The sequence below is a fragment of the Lactuca virosa genome, chromosome 7 (assembly GCF_052849685.1).
Source record: "Lactuca virosa cultivar CGN04683 chromosome 7, Lactuca_virosa_CGN04683_v6, whole genome shotgun sequence".
NCBI classification, from domain to species: Eukaryota; Viridiplantae; Streptophyta; class Magnoliopsida; order Asterales; family Asteraceae; genus Lactuca; species Lactuca virosa.
In genome coordinates this window covers 177,152,001-177,168,666 of record NC_136432.1, presented here as the reverse complement: position 1 = coordinate 177,168,666, position 16,666 = coordinate 177,152,001, and the positions used below count along the sequence as shown (strand labels likewise).

Here is a 16,666-nt window from a genome sequence, read left to right as displayed (position 1 = left end):
GCCCTTTGTTTCTTAGTTACACCTGTGACTGCATACACTTGGTTTGGTGTAGTTTGTACCTTCTGATAAACAACATCCTTTTCATTGAGTTTCTTGGACTTATCCTTTGACACCCGAGCGTACTCAACCGAATTTTCAGATATTAGTGGTTTTGCGGCATCAGGTTCGCTCTTCAGAAATTCTGAACAATCGACCATGTCTTCTACGAAGATTTCGCTCATCTCATTGTCCTCATCAAATTCAGAAGTGGTTTCTAAATTTATTTTATTTTCTGAACTTAATTTGGCGTTGGATGAGTCAAACTTGTGTATAGTCTCAGTCTTCATTTTTATTGTATCGTTTTCGTCCAGTAAATCTTTAAGCATGCACTTATGCTCTTTGGACTCAATGAAAGATTCAATTTTGTCCAGTCCATATTTGTGGGTTACTGAAATCTCATCTGAAGACATTATAGATTCACATTCAGTAATGACTTCGTCTTCCTTAAACTCAAGGAAGGGCAAAATCATTTTATGAATTTTTTTTCCTATCTAACAATCTAGATGTAACTGGGTGATGTTAATATACAAACGTTTAGCAATCAAACAGAAAACATTTCTTTGTTTTAAAATTTTCAAATTGTCTTGTTGTACATAAATAAATTCATCCCTAGCCCTAACTAACTCTAACTCCTTCTGCTGTATCCACGTCCTTCTTTCCTCACTCTTGGAAGACTCCCTGCTGAGTTGGTCGGTTAAGTTAGAATTTGCTAAGCGAGTTTGCATAAGACTACCACTTAAGTTAGAAAACTTGAATTTTAATTCATTTAATTCTTTTTCGTAGTTTGTTATTGGTATTTTAAGTAATTCTAGGATAGATTGTACCTTCTTGATCAACTGATCGCAATCGCTGATCTTTTCACTCACAGGCTTGGCAGCGAAACATTTGTCTTCTTTCGCTTCCTCATGCTTGCTTTCGGTTGTTACCATTAAGCATCTCCCAGCCGATTCAGCAACTCCTTCTCTCGCCACATAAGCTCTTCCATGCGATGGTCTGCGAACCTCCTCATCTTCAGAGTCTGTAGACCAGACTTCTACACCACCAAACTCATCATCAATAACATGTTCCTGCACAATTAAAGCATTTGTAGAAACGTTAGTTGTTTTCTTCTTCTTTATCTCCTCCAGCCTTTTCATGTAGTAAGCTTCGTCATCTTCACCATCCTTCTTCTCAGCCGTCTTCCTCAGCATACAATCCTTGGCAAAGTGATTCTTTCCATGACAGTAGTTGCAATCGTACCCAGAGTATCCCACAAGCTTGCTCTCCTTCTTTTCGTCATCCTTTTGAGAGGTGTTCTTGGTTTCTTCTCTCATCTTTTCTAAACTGTAGCTTCCCTGCTAGTTTCAGTTCTTATTGACCGGGAACTTTTTGCGAGCGAACTTCTTTGGGTTTGTAACCATCATTGCATATTCTTCACTCGACAGATCGCACTCTGACATATCAGATTCCTCTTCTTCGTCTGCCACATTCTTGCTCTCAGAAACAAGGGCCAGTGACCCCACACCCGAAACTACATTCGCTTCCTTTGTCACCACGCTTTCATGAGATTTCAGTATACCCATCAGTTTCGCTAGTGAATAAGATTTAAATTGCTCATGAGCCTTCACGGTCGAGACCACTGCCATCCATTCGGGCCTTAATCCATTCATGAAGGTAACCTTTTGTTCAATCACCTTCCTTTCAATACCGTGCTTCATCATCTTGCTGAGCAGATGGTTGAAGCGATCAAATGTCTGAATAAGCTTCTCTTCAGGTTTTTGTTCGAAAGCACCGAATTCAGAGAGCCATAGAGTTTGGATCGAGTGCTCTAAATCTTCATCAGTTGAATATAGTTCTTTCAACCTGTCCCATATTTCTTTAGCTGTTGTGCACGAACTTACCAGACGAAAAGTGTCGGATTGCAAAGCGAATCTGATCATCCTCATCGCCTTAACATTGCATAACACCTTGTCTTTTTCATCTTGAGGGATCTTATCTACGTCAGCCAAGAGTTGGTTGTACTCTTTTTGAGTCTTGACCGTTCTGTTCGTTCCAGAGTGAACAAACGGACCCAATGTTATTGCTTCCCAGATTAGATAACCATTGTCTTCAGATCCAACGACATAGTCTTCGAAGTGATGCGTCCATACTTCATAATCTTGAGTGTAAAGAATGGGAACCCTTGTAGTGGATCCTATACTGTTGGAGATGTTGATCGGATTGATTTGAGAGTCATCGTGAGACATGATGAACGTTTTCTTTGAAGCTGCTAGAATCAGACCTGTAATGTAGAGACTAGGGTTTTATCGAACAGTAGATACACCGTCTACTAGAAGAAGACAACTTCTATATATTCGACAAAAACGGAAACCCTAATTGATTCTTCAAACAGAAGAGATGCGTATGTATTACACAGTCCCCTGCTCTGATACCAATTGATGAGAATTATGCGCTAAAGATCGACAAATTCTAAACAGAAAAACAATATCAATCAAGTAAAGAACAGAGGAATGGATCAAAAGGTGTCGAATGATTAAAAACTCACACCTCAGAAGAGCTTGATTAAGAACTTCGACTGCAGAGGTGTGTGTGAGGGTTACAATGCAATAGTAATTAATGAGAATGACAACATTAAAGCTATACATGCATGCAATATATACAAGCTAACCCTAAAGAGTATCCACGGTTGGACAGGCCCAATCCGTGTAAACAATATGGACTTATCAACGAGCCCTACGACGCAACTCCAAAGCCCAACATATTATACATACGTATATTTGGTATATACAAGTTTTTATTTAAGGCAAGTGTTTTGCAACATCTAAAATATTAAATTTTCTTTCTTCGTAGTATCTAAAATATTAATTTAATAAGAAAGAATGACTAAACTTAAAAAGTTCAAATCTGTCGTATAAAATAACCAAGGGGTAAACGATAAGGCAATAAATAACTAATGGGTAAACTAGAAATTATCCATTAGACAAATAAGAAGATTTAGGTAATTTAAGAAAATTGAAAAAAATTAGGAGCTCAATTGTCAAAACCATGGCATCACTATAAAAGCAAAATCACAATCGTTCTTAGAGGATTAATACTTCATATCACACCGTGAAGCACGGATTCGCACGTATCTAATTAACCTTGGGCTGTTCTGTATACCATTATGATATGATTTATATACAAATTATTATTTAAGAGGTTTTCATATCTCCTTAATTGCTTCTTTACCTTAGGCCTTGTGGTATACATACCACGAATGGAATCGTGGTCTAGTTGGCCACGATAACGGATCGTGCACACCACCCGACGTTCCGTGGTCGGGCGTGGTCGTGCTTCTTCGTGCTCCCGACGACGGATTCAAACGAACAATGTGATTGGTTGTTGGGTTTTTTGGCCGTTGAAAGGCTATTTTGGCCGTTTCCTTTTTTTTTCAAACTCAATTCACTAAATATAAATAAACCTTCTATTATACCAAAACTTACACCTCATTATATTCTCTAAAACCACAAAACACATACACATGGATTCCACAATACATATGGAATTTTTAAAAAGTTTTGACTCGGATGACGACGTAGAATTCGTCGAGACATTCTTCAACGTTGTGCAACACATTCACGACGAAGAAAGTTCGAATGCAGTTCGTACAAGGGCGGTCGTCAATCGTGATCACCAAGCCACACACGACTTATTGGTACGTGATTACTTTGCCGATAATTGTCTTTATAATGACGACTCGTTCGAACGTCGTTTCCGTCTGAATAAGGCTATATTTTTACGTATTAGTAATGCTTTAGAATCTCGTTATGGTTTTTTCAAACAAAAACCCGACGCTAGAGGAAGAATGGGTTTTAGTAGTATACAAAAATGTGCGGCTGCTCTTAGGTATTTGGGATACAGTATAGCATTTGATGCATCTGACGAATACTTGAAAGTATCCGAGAGGACCGCAGTTGAATGTGTAGATTGGTTTTCTGCATGTGTTTATGAGGTTTTTCACGAAGAATATTTGCGCAAACCTACTCAACGTGATATTGAGAGATTATATTCGGCTCATGAAGAGAGGCGTGGATTTCCGGGTATGCTAGGCAGTCTAGATTGTACGCATGTGGCTTGGGAAAAATGTTTAACTGCATGGCGTGGTCAGTTCACTCGAGGAGATATAGGTGAACCAACTATCATCCTAGAAGTTGTTGCATCTCAAAATTTGTGGATATGACATGCCTTTTTTGGAGTAGCGGGGTCTAACAACGACCTTAATGTTCTTGGCCAGTCTATACTTTTCAACGATATTTGGACCGGCAAAGCACCTGATATGACGTTCACGGTGAACGGGCACACGTACAAATACGATTACTACCTTGGTGATGGGATATACCCGGATTATTCTACATTGATGAAGGCATACTCGGTTCCTCGAAGTGAAAAGGCAAAATTTTTTACAAAAAAACAGGAATCGGCGAGAAAGGATATCGAGAGGGCATTTGGAGTCCTTAATCAGACATGACATGTAGTGAAATATGCTACATGACTCTGGGATAAAGAAAGAATTAAACGAATGGTCCTAGCATGTATTATAATGCATAATATGATTATTGAATATGAAGGTCGAGCGATTTGCACGTATGATCCGAACGACGTTGTCGTTCCAATTGAGGAGTTCGTACCCGGAACAAATGCTTTTTGAGAGCGAGTTGTTGAAATTCATAACAGTGAAACGTGTTTTAATCTTCGAGAAGATGTCGCGGAACATTTGTACCAACGTAGCATGAACGACGATTAGGATTTTTATATGTATGTTTGTTTGTTTTTTTAATTAATGTAATGTTTTTTTTTCTAGATTAACTGAATAATGTAGTTTGAAGTTGTTATTTTATTTTTATAATTAATGAAAAAATAGTTAAAAAAAATGAATGCTTTTTATTTATAAAAAATGTAATTTTATTGTATTTTTGAATTAAAAAAAATGTAATTTTATTGTATTTTTGAATTAAAAAAATTAAAAATAATGATATGGAGTGGTGTGTTAGTGGTAGGTATCCCATGTTAGTGGTAGTGAAATGTGGTGCTGATGTGCCACCCACCACATATGTGGTATGTGGTGGGTATACCGGATGGTCTTGCCCCTAAATAATGTTTTGCTTTTTGTTAACTTTTTGATTTTTTTTGTTTTTGTTTTTGTTTTTGTTTTTTTTATTTTTTTTAAATATTTTATATATATATATATATATATATATATATATATATATATATATATATATATATATATATATATATATATATAAACATTAAAAAAAATCTTTCGGCCTTTTTTGTGTTATTTCTTTTATTCAGTATTGCATTATTTTTTCGTTCGGACTATCCATGTATTGTTCTTTCGTTCAAATTATTCTCATGTTATTGTTTTCGTTCCGATTATATATGTGTTGTTTTTTCGGTCGGATTATCCATTTGTAGCTTTTTTCATACAAACTATTTTTGTGTTGTTTTTTTTTGTTCTAACTATCGTTGTGTTATTTTTTTGTTCGGACTGTTCATATGTTATTTTTTTCGTTCCGACTATGATTGTGTTATTTTTTGTTCCGACTATCATTGCATTGTTTTTTTTGGTCGGATTATCCATTTGTTACTTTTTCGTACTTAATACTTTTGTGTGGTTTTTTTTGTAGCGCCTTGATCTTGAGGTACTTTATTTGTAATTAAAATTACCATTTTTAGGAATGTCACGACGCGGTGGAGGCACCATAACGACGTGGCGAGGCGAGAAGGGTCCGCGTGTTTTATTTAAGCCACCACGGCGTAGCAGTATTGGCCACAACATGGTGGACGACTAACGTGAAAATCTTATTCTTTCGGGTTTGCTCCTTATTTAAAGGAATGGGGAGGCTAGGGTTTGCTCGTCCTCAGCCTCCATCAGCCCCCTCAAGCCCTAAAGAAAACCCTAACAAATTTCCTCCATTATTGAGCTAGTTTTGGTGTTCCTTGAAGCTAAAGAAGGAAGGAGGAAGAAGGAAGCAAATATCAAGCAAGCAAGCCTCCATTTTTCACCTTAGCACTGGTCTGGACCTTTGTAAGTGTCCAAGACTCGATTTTTATCATTCTAGGTTACTAGATCTTGAGTTTTGTCCCATTAACTTCTTGTTTTTGCTTGTTGGGATGGTGAGATCTCTTAAAGTTTGCAACTTTATGAATCTCTGGGGCATTGGGTGTAGTTTGTGCCTTGGATCTGGAGTTTGGTTGGTTTCTCAATCCATGCATGTGATTTAGGTCATAAACCCTCATTTTTGACCTAATATGGGTTCAAGACATGCATTGTACATGCATGTCTATAAAGCACAGTTAGTTTTGGTAGAATCACTTCTACAAAGGATGGACTTCAGACTATGTGGAATAAGTGTTTGTTGGTTATGTTCTTGCATTGTTAAGCAATGTGGGACTTAGGGTTTTGGGTTTTGGGACCTTTTGGGTGGTCCTAATGGAAAAAGTTAGAAACTTTATCCTTCTAGATCACATTTTGAACCAGATATGAGCTTTGGAGCTCTTGGAATCAAAGAAAACAACTTAATGCAAGTTGTTCGAACCTCGACTACCACAGCATGGTCCTAGGTCACCACAGCGTGGCGTCTGGGATTTTCCTGATTGTTTGGTCGTATGCGGGCCACGACGTGGCCAAGGAAGACCATTTTGTGGCGGTCAGTTGCAGTCGACATTGACTGTTGACTTTGATCGTTGACCTTGAGGGTTGAGTTTTGACTTGTGGACTTTTGTTCAACTGTTAATAGGTAGGTTAAGGTCTAGCCTTGTGTGATTATATAGGTGGCGTTCAGCACCTGTTTTGAGATTTTAAGAGCGTGTTGACTTTTGAGCTGCTTTGCAAGGTGAGTTTCCTTATAATACTTACGGGTCGAAGGCACCAATACCGGCCCATTGGATTATGTTATAGTATGCTAGCTGTCTTTGTGACTCTTGCAAGTATTGTATGTGTTTGTATGTGTACCGGGTGGGGCCTGATGAGTGTGTTGGGCGGGGCCCATCGCATGTTACTGACAGATCTGTTCCGGGCGGGGCCAGATGCAGGGTTGGGCCTAATGGTTGTCGGGCAAGGCCCATTATGTGTATGGTATAAGGTGTTTTGGGGAACTCACTAAGCTTTGTGCTTACGGTTTTTAGTTTATGTTTTAGGTACCTCCGGTTCGAAGGGGAAGGGCTCGGGATGATTTCATTGCACATACCATGTCTTTCCGTTTTATCGACTCTAATGTATTTTGGATGATTATTGATACATTATGATTTCCTTATGGTTTTGATAAACACATTTGGTTGATGTTTTATTATATATGAATAGAAAATTGTTGGTTTTGGGTTTTGGGACGTTACAAGTTGGTATCAGAGTCTTGGTTTGAGGGATTCGGTCATACTCTAGGGTGTGTCTGAACTAAAACTGAGGGTTTGGTGGATTTTTCATAATAAGAGATGTTTTACTAAAGGATTTTATACTATAAGAAAGGTAGTGTGGTACATGAAATTGACCGAGCTCAAGTAAGTTTTCCCAAAATACCCATACATGTTCTTGTGCTATGTTTTGAATTGTGAATCTGTGAATCGCATGCTAGACTTGGGCTAAGGATCTTCATAGGATTTGTATGATAGAATTCTAGGAGAGATGCCTTCATATGCTTATTGTACGAGCTTCTAGACTTGCATGCTAATATTGGACATGTCAATTATAGGATAACATGTTTAGGTTATGCTTCGATTCAGATTACTCGATGCTCAAATGATGATTGCTTCGTGCTTTTAGGGTTCCTATTATCAACAGCTAACTAGTAAGCGAATACGCTAAGTTACATATTTATTAGATTAGAAAATTTCAGAAGGTTAAGTTTAACCATATTGCGCAACTCTTGTCTGAGTCCAACCGTTACAGTGTAAGACCTTTCATTCAAAGGATTATCTGGTGTCGGTGATATGTAACTGTGTTCGTGAGCTAGTTAGAGGGTGTTCGAGGGAGTTCCTTCTGCAGCTGATGGCGAAGAGTGGTGTGGTGTTAGCCCTAAGAAAATCTAAGAGGTGATTCGGTGCCGAGGGATTTGCTTTGATAGAGGTTGTTTGGATTGATAGGGAAGTAACTTGGGGGATTTAGGGAAATCCTTGAGGAAAGTACGGATAGATATGGAAGGTAGTATGGGGTCGTACTACTAGAAGCATAGGATATGTACTCGAGTTAAGGAAAGTCACGATGTTACCAGGAAGCTTGTAGAATGTGAGATTCTTCGAGTATATATATTCTGATGGTTTGAATCGTTTATTTTCAGTATGGTGGCCACATGAGGAGGTTCTCGTAGTGGTTCGGGTTCTGGATCTGGGGTCGGACATATGGATGATCAGATGCGGGAGTTCATTTCATCAGAGATTACCTGTAATATTCTGGAGCAGACTCCTGTAATCTTCTGTACGATCAAGGAGGGTGTCATGGAGATTCTGGATGAGCGCTTGGGCGCTTTTCATTCTAAGATGGTGGCGATGGTGGGAGCATGCACTTTGACTTGCTGAGAGTTTCGGGCTGTGGAGCCCTGGAGTTCTTCGGGAAGAAGGATCCGAATACGAGCAGGAGTTGGTTAGCGGATGTCACAAATGCCTTCCGCACTAGCTGATGTCCCAAGGAGGCAAAGGTCAGACTGGCATCATTTCTTATGAAAGATAGAGCTTGAGACTGGTGGGAGAAAGTTGGTCACGCCTTGGGAGGCGAGGCGGTTGAGTCGGTGTCTTGGGAGGATTTTGTGAAGAGGTTTTGGGGGTGAGTTTGCACCTATGATTGAGATCCAACAATTGGTGAGGGAGTTTCAAGACCTTCACCAAGCTACTGAGACGGTGGCAAAGATCGCCGCTATGTTTCGTGAGAGGGCGTTGTTGGTTCCACAATATGTGGCAGATGAGGAGATGAAGAAGGCGAGATATCATGATTTGTAAAGGAGCAATATCAGACAGTTTGTGAATATCCAGTTGCAGGACACTGGAAGATATGATGGCGAGAGCTAGGGAGAGGGAGATTAAACTGAAGATGGAAAAGAAGAGGAAGCCGGACCAGGTTCAGAGTTCAGAGGGCTCTTGTAAGAGGCCCAAGATATTTGATTTGATATCGAGGGGCCAGAGAGCCGGGGCCGCTGCGGCAAGTATGGCAAGACGCACGTTAGAGCTTGCAGGGTGGGTGGTTCTGGCTGCTTCAAGTGCGACAGGACGGGACATATCAGCAGGGATTGCACTGTCACCACCACGACCCTGGTATCAGATCTGATTTTGTTTCGTTGCAGTCAGAGGGGCCATAAGAAGGCCAATTACCTGAGCCTAGCACTAGGAGGACAAGTTGCAACCCCCACCCTGGGCGACCCTAAGGATTACAGATGGTCGTCACGTCAAGGTAGAGGCGCCTGTTGTGAGGAGCAGAGCATTTCAACTGACAACCGAGGAGGCTTGTGCAACACCATATGTGGTAACGGGTATGTATCTTCTCCATATCTCTTTATTTATACTGATTTTACTGCTTATATTTGTGTTTTGTTTTTAGGGTCGTTCCTTGTGATCGATATCTCTGCTTTGGTTTCGTTTCATTCGGGGGCTACCCGATCCTTTGTATCTCTCACGCTCAGCAAGAGGTTTGTCAATGCTCTGGGGGAGCTGGAGTATCCATTAGCAGTTGAGATTGCTGATGATCAACCAGTGCGAGTATCGAGGGTTCATTGGGGTTGTATATTGGAGTTGTTTAGTGAGCGATACCGAATTGATTTGATTCCTATTCCTCTGTGTGATAGAAAGGTTATTGTGGGGATGAATTGGTTCAACCCCAATGGGGCAGTGATTGATTGTGAGCATCAGATGGTACGTATTCGGACCCTAAATGTGGGAGAGTTAGTGATTCATGGAGAGGGTGTTCAGCGTGGGCTGGTTCTATTTTCAACAGCTAGGGCCAGATATTATCTTCAGCAAGGTTATTCTAGATTTGTGGCTTATGTGATGGATACCCGAGAGAAGAGTAAGGCGATTGTGGATTATGTACTAATTGTTTGAGAGTAACCGGATGTGTTCTCTGAGGATTTATCTAGTGTGCCTCCAAAGAGGCAGGTGGAGTTTCAGATCGACTTGATTCCAGATGCGGCTCCAATAGCCAAATCACCTTACCGATTAGCACCCCCAGAGATGCAGGAGTTGTCTACGCATATGCATGAGCTGTTAGACAAGAGATTTATTTAGCCAAGTAGTTCACGACTGGGAGCACCGATCCTGTTTGTGAAGAAGAAGGATGGGTTGCATTGTATGTGTATCGAATACCACGAGCTGAATAAGCTAATGGTGAATAACCATTATCCGATCCTGAGGATTGAAGATTTATTTGACCATCTTCAGGGTGCATCTTAGTTCTCCAAGATTGATCTATGTTAAGGTTATCATTAGATGAGGGCCAGAGAGGAGGATGTGCAGAAGACGGACTTCCAGACTCATTATGGTCATTACAAGTTCGTAGTGCTGCCCTTCCGACTTACCAATGCCCCAACTGCATTCATGGATATCATGAATCACATATCCAGGCCCATGTTGGATCGGTATGTGATTGTGTTTATTGATGAAAACCTGGTCTATTCCAAGACCTAGGAGCAGCATGAGGAGCATCTGAGAGAGGTATTGGAGACTTTGAGAAGGGAGAGGTTGTATGTGAAGTTCTCCAAGTGTGAGTTTTAGTTGCACAACGTGTAGTTTTGGGGCACCTTGTCAACGATAATGGTATTCTGTTTGATCCGGATAAGGTTGAGGCGATGATGAGGTGGGAAGTCTCGAGGTCTACATATGATATTTGGAGTTTCCTTGGATTGGCAGGTTACCATCAGAGATTCATTCCGGATTTCTCCATGATAGCGGTTCCTTTGACCAGGTGGAAGAAGAAGACTGTCACTTTTCGTTGGGGGCCTGAGCAGCAGGCAACTTTTGAGACTCTGAGGCAGAGATTGTGTCAGGTGCCGATTCTAACCTTGCCAGAGGGTGTTGAGGATTTTTTGGTGTATTGTGATGCATCAATCATAGGTTTGGGTGCAATATTGATGCAACGGGGTCATGTGATCACTTATGCCTCGAGGCAGCTAAAGCCTCATGAGGTGGATTATCCTACACATGATTTGGAGTTGGGGGCTGTCGTGTTCACCCTCAAGATTTGGTGACATTAACTTTGTGGGGTCCATTATACTATTTACACGGATCACAAGAGTCTGAGGTATCTGATTAATCAGCTAAATCCGAATATGAGGAAGCGTAAATGTTTTGATGTGGTGAAGGATTATGAATGTGAGATCCTTTATCACCCGGGGAAGGCTAATGTGGTGTCCGATGCTCTCAGCCGCAAAGCGGTTACTGCTCTGATAAGAGATGTGTGTTTGAGGATGACAATGATTACCCCACTCTTAGAGAAAATTCGAGAGGATTAGGTTGAGGCTATGAAAGAAGAGCACCAGAAGAGTGAGCGTATAGTGGGTCATGTGGATCCTTTGATTATGATAGCCGGGGATTATTAACCCTTCATCGGAGGGTGTAGATTCCCTATTGGGATGGTGCGCGTCAGGTTCTAATAGAGGAGGCACACAAGTTGAGATTTTCTATTCATCCCGGGGTGAAAAATATGTATAGAGATCTCCGACTTGACTATTAGTGGCCGTGTATGAAGCGAGACGTGGCCTGGTATGTGGAGAGGTGCTTGACTTGCAGGAAAGTCAAGGCTAAACATTAGCGACCTCACGGAAAAATGGAGCCGTTGGAAGTCCCTGTTTCGAAATGGGAAGAGATTACAATGGATTTTATCACCAAATTGCCTCGTACAGTGTGTGGACTGGATTCGATATGGGTCATCGTGGACCGATTGACCAAGAGCGCGCATTTTATTCCGATCCAGGAGAGTATTTCGGTGGAGAAGTTGGCCGATATATACATTTAGGAAGTGGTGGCACGTCATGGGGTGTTGGTTTCTGTGGTATCCGATAAGGATGTTTGGTTTACTTCTAGGTTCTGGAAGAGATTCCACGAGGATTTGGGTACTAGTCTGCACTTTAGCATGGATTTACACACGGAGACTGATAGTCAGAGTGACCAGACTATCTAGACATTGGAGGACATGCTGCAGGCATGTGTTCTGGATTTTGGCAGTAGTTGGGATACATATCTTCCTTTGGAGGAATTTTCATATAACAATAATTATCACGCCAACATTGATCGACCTCCTTTTGAGATGCTCTACGGAAGGAAGTGTAGGACCCCAATATGTTGGGGTGAGGTCGGTCATGGGAGTACGGAGGTGGTACTCAAAATGACAAAATTGATTCAGTAGGTTCATGGAAGACTTCAGACATCACAGAGCTGATAAAAGAGTTACACAGATAGACGCCGGTCAAATTTGGAGTTTCAGGTTGGGGATATGGTACTCCTGAAGGTGTCACCTTGAAAAGGTGTCTTTCGAATCAGGAACCGGGGTAAGCTAGGCCCCATGTATATTGGTCCTTTTAGGGTGATAGCCCGGGTGGGAAGGGTTGTGTATTGTTTGGATCTACCAGAGGAGCTCAGTCAGATTCATATCAATTTTCATGTCTCTCAGCTGCGGAAGTGTTTGGTTGATGATTCCGCAGTGGTTCCATTGGAGGACATTCAAGTTGATGATCGCCTGAATTATATAGAGAGACTGATGGCGATCATTGACAGGAGGACGAAGACTCTGTGAAAAAAGGTTGTGGATTTTGTGAAGGTGTAGTGGCAGCACCGAAAGGGTCCAGAAAGGACGTGGGAGCCGGAGGACGAGATGACAGAGCATTAGCCGAGTCGTTTGAGGTGGCGAACTTTGAGGTCGAAGTCTAATTCAAGTGGGAGAGAGTTGTAATGCCTTGATCTTGACGTACTTTATTTTTAATTAAAAGTATAATTTTGAGGAATGCCATGATACGGTGGAGGCACTACCACAACGTGCCGAGGCGAGAAGGGTTCGCCTGTTTTATTTAAGCCACCACAACATGGCAGAACTGGCAACGACATAGCGGACGCCTGGCGTGAAAACCCTATTTTTCTAGGTTTTCACCCTATTTAAATTAATGAAGAGGGTAGTGTTTTCTCATCTTAGCACTCATCTGGACCTTTGTAAGTGTCCAAGACTCGAATTTTATCATGCTAGTTCTCTGGATCTTGAGTTTTGTCCCATTAACTTCTTGTTTTTTCTTGTTGGGATGGTGAGATCTTTTAAAGTTTGCAACTTTATGAATTTTTGGGGCATTTAGTGTAGTTTGTGCCTTGGATCTAGAGTTTGGTTGGGTTTTCAATACATGCATGTGATTTAGGTCATAAACCCTCATTTTGACCTAATATGGGTTCAAGACATGCATTGTACATTCATGTCTATAAATCATCAACTTGTAGATTAGTTTTGGTGGTAGAATCACTTCTGGAAAGGATGGACTTGAGACTATGTGGAATAAGTGCTTGTCGGTTAAGTTCTTGCATTGTTAAGCCTTTTGGGACTTAAGGATTTGGATTTTGGGACCGTTTGGGTTGTCCTAATGGATAAAGTTAGAAACTTTATCCTTCTAGATCACATTTTAGACCAGATCTGAGCTTTGGAGCTCTTGGAATCGAAGAAAACAGCTTAATGCATTAAGTTGTTCGAACCTCGGCTACCACAGCATGGTCCTAGGTCACCACGTCGTGGTGGCTGGGATTTTCCCGACTGTTTGGTTGTATGCGGGCCATGACGTGGACAAGTAAGACCACGTCGTGGCGGTCGACTACAGTTAACATTGACTGTTGACTTTGACCGTTGACGTTGAGGGTTGACTTTTGACTTGTGGACTTTTGTTCAACTGTTAATAAGTAGATAACAATCTTGCCTTGTGTGATTATCTAGGTGGCGTTTAGCACCTGTTGTGGGATTTTGAGGGCATGTTGACTTTTGAGTTGCTTTGCGAGGTGAGTGTCCTCACAGTACTTGTAGGTCGAAGGCACCAATGCCGACCCATTGGATTATATTATAGTATGCTAGCTGTCTTTGTAACTCTTGCATGTATTATATGTGTTTGTATGTGTACCACGCAGGACCTGATGAGTGTGTTGTGCTGGGCCCATCGCATGTTACTGACATATCTGTTCCGGGCGGGGCCTGATGGTTGACAGGGAAGGCCCATTGTATGTATGGTATGAGGTGTTTATGGGAACTCACTAAGCTTTGTGCTTACGTTTTTCAGTTTATGTTTCAGGTACCTTCGGTTCTAAGGATAAGGGCTCGGGATGATCGCATTACACACACCATGCTTTTCCGTTTTATCGACTCTGATGTATTTTGGATGATTATTGATACACTGTGATTTCCATATGGTTTTGATAAACACGTTTGGTTGATGTTTTATTATATATAAAAACTAAATTTTTGGTTGTGGGTTTTGGGACGTTACATTTTTTGTTCTGATTATCCCTGTCTTAGTTCTTCATTCGGACTATTAGATAATCTCGATATATGTACACTTGTATTGATCTCTTCTTCGTTATAGGAGATTAGTTTGTACTCTATGAAAATAAATATACATACCTTACACTCATTTAGAGGTGTGGTTAATTTAATATCTCTTATATGGTATCAGCCTAAACGTTCTCCTCCCTCAAATTGTCTCTTTTATTAACCCTAATAGCCACCATTTTTTCCTGGTACCTCTTTATGGTAACCTCCAATTCTAAAGAGGGCGCTTTCTAATGAATACCCTTCTACACATGATCCCTATCAAATTGATTCCCACAAATTATCTTCTATGGAGAAATCAAATGCTTCCACTTCTCTCTTATAAAAAACTTACCACTCATATTGATGGCACTCTTTCTCCCCCTGTCACGATCTGTGTTGAAGATAAACTTGTTCCAAATACTACATTCAAAACATGGAACAATCTTGATCAAAGAGCAATCATTCTTCTCAACTCCTCACTGACCACGAACGTTGTTACTAAAGTTTTGGGCTTCTCCATTGCTCAAGCAACGTGGAATGCATTAGAAGCTACATATAGCAATTCCTCTATTGAGCGGATTCATTCTATATGAGACTCTCTTCACAATCTTTCTAAAGGTATAAACCTTTTCCACTACCATTTGAACATCTAAGCCATCACCTGTATTTTTGGATCATTTATCTTAGGCTGAAACTCATGATTTGTTTCATCAGTCTCTTCACAGATCTACTTCCCCTCCTGCTGCCTTTTTCTCAAAACTATAATCTTGTTCCAGTTCCAACCGTGAGCGGCAGAAAAACTATTCATGAGGGGGTATTCGTGGTGGTAATCAAAATGGGGGCAGGGGTCGTGGGGGTAGGTGTTCCCCTCACTGTCATTTGTATCGAAGAAATATACACTATGCCTCTGCTTGTCCGTGTCTTCACACTTATCCATCAAATGCCTCGTCATCAGATGCCAACTTAACACAAGCTTTCACCTCTCAGTTCCATGTCACTCAAGATCAACTAGATTGGTATGTAGATTATGCTGCCGCAACTCATATGTCCTCATCCACAAATAGTATCTCGCACCCAGCTCCTCAACCGGGTAATATGCATGTTATTTTTGGTAATGTTAATCACTTACATGTTTCTCATATTGGTCAATCATTGGCTTCCAATAAACTCCTACTTCATGATGTTTTGGTTATTCCTCAATTAACCAAAAAACATCTTCTCGATTCGCAAAATCTCCATGGATCATCCAACTGACATTTTATTTTCTCAACCATTTTTTCATATTCAGGATCAGGCAAGCAAACAAGTGAGAGAACGAGGTCTATGTGAAGATGCATTATATGTATTATGAGTTGCTCCAATGGAAACTTTTGGTGTCTTAGTACAAGCTTCTTTTCAACTATGGTGTAGTTGTTTAGGACATGTTTCTTTTGATGTTACCCGGACTGATTATTTGCAAACCTTGCCATATTTCAAAAGGCCAACGCTTACCATTTGAATTAAATCACAAATGCTCCTTATATCCTTTAGATTTAATTCATTGTGACTTATGGGGTCCTACGCCAATTTCATCTAATGGCTACTTACATTATGTTATATTTGACGATGATCATTCCTATTTTACATGGTTCTACCCTTTAAAAACCATGTCTAGTTTTTACATGGTCTTAAACGCTTTTATCAAACTTGTGCAAACCCAATTATCCAAAAAAAATTAAATTAAGTTCAGAGTGATGGAGTAACCGAATTTGTCAATCACACGATACGACACATCTTTGAAGACAATGGTACATTTCATCTCCTTTCATGTCCTTATACACCTCAACAGAATGGTCGTGTCGAATGAAAGCACATGCACATTGTTGAAACCGAATTGTCCATACTATTTTAGGCTCATGTACATGCATCTTATTGGGTGGATACTTTTCGCTCAGCAACATATATTATTAATCGCTACCTATCAAGGTTCTCGATAATCGTTCTCCATTTGAGCTTCTATACTCAAGGGTGCCAAATTATCAAAATTTTCGAGCTTTTGGATTCTTAGTATATCTATACCTTCTTGATTATTATGCTCAAAATTTGGCCCCAAGAAGCATTCCTTGCATCTTTATTGGTTATAATACCCAATACAAAGGC

General features: G+C 40.6%; 1 protein-coding gene across 1 annotated transcript; it reads left to right on the top strand.

The window, feature by feature from the left end:
- Nucleotides 1-3,556: 3,556 nt before the first annotated feature.
- LOC145127339 (uncharacterized) lies at nt 3,557-4,867 on the top strand. The gene is made up of 3 exons (XM_079062555.1): nt 3,557-4,184; nt 4,257-4,447; nt 4,859-4,867. Exons 1-3 carry the CDS (start codon nt 3,557-3,559, stop codon nt 4,865-4,867), a joined length of 828 nt encoding a protein of 275 aa, XP_078918681.1.
- The last annotated feature ends 11,799 nt before the right edge of the window (nt 4,868-16,666 follow it).

Excerpts from the sequence above, each read along its gene's own strand:
- LOC145127339 (XM_079062555.1), top strand. The coding sequence starts at position 3,557 with ATGGAATTTTTAAAAAGTTTTGACTCGGATGACGACGTAGAATTCGTC. Across the intron at positions 4,185-4,256 it reads GTTCACTCGAGGAGATATAG|CGGGGTCTAACAACGACCTT; the intron begins GTGAACCAACTA and ends TTTTTGGAGTAG.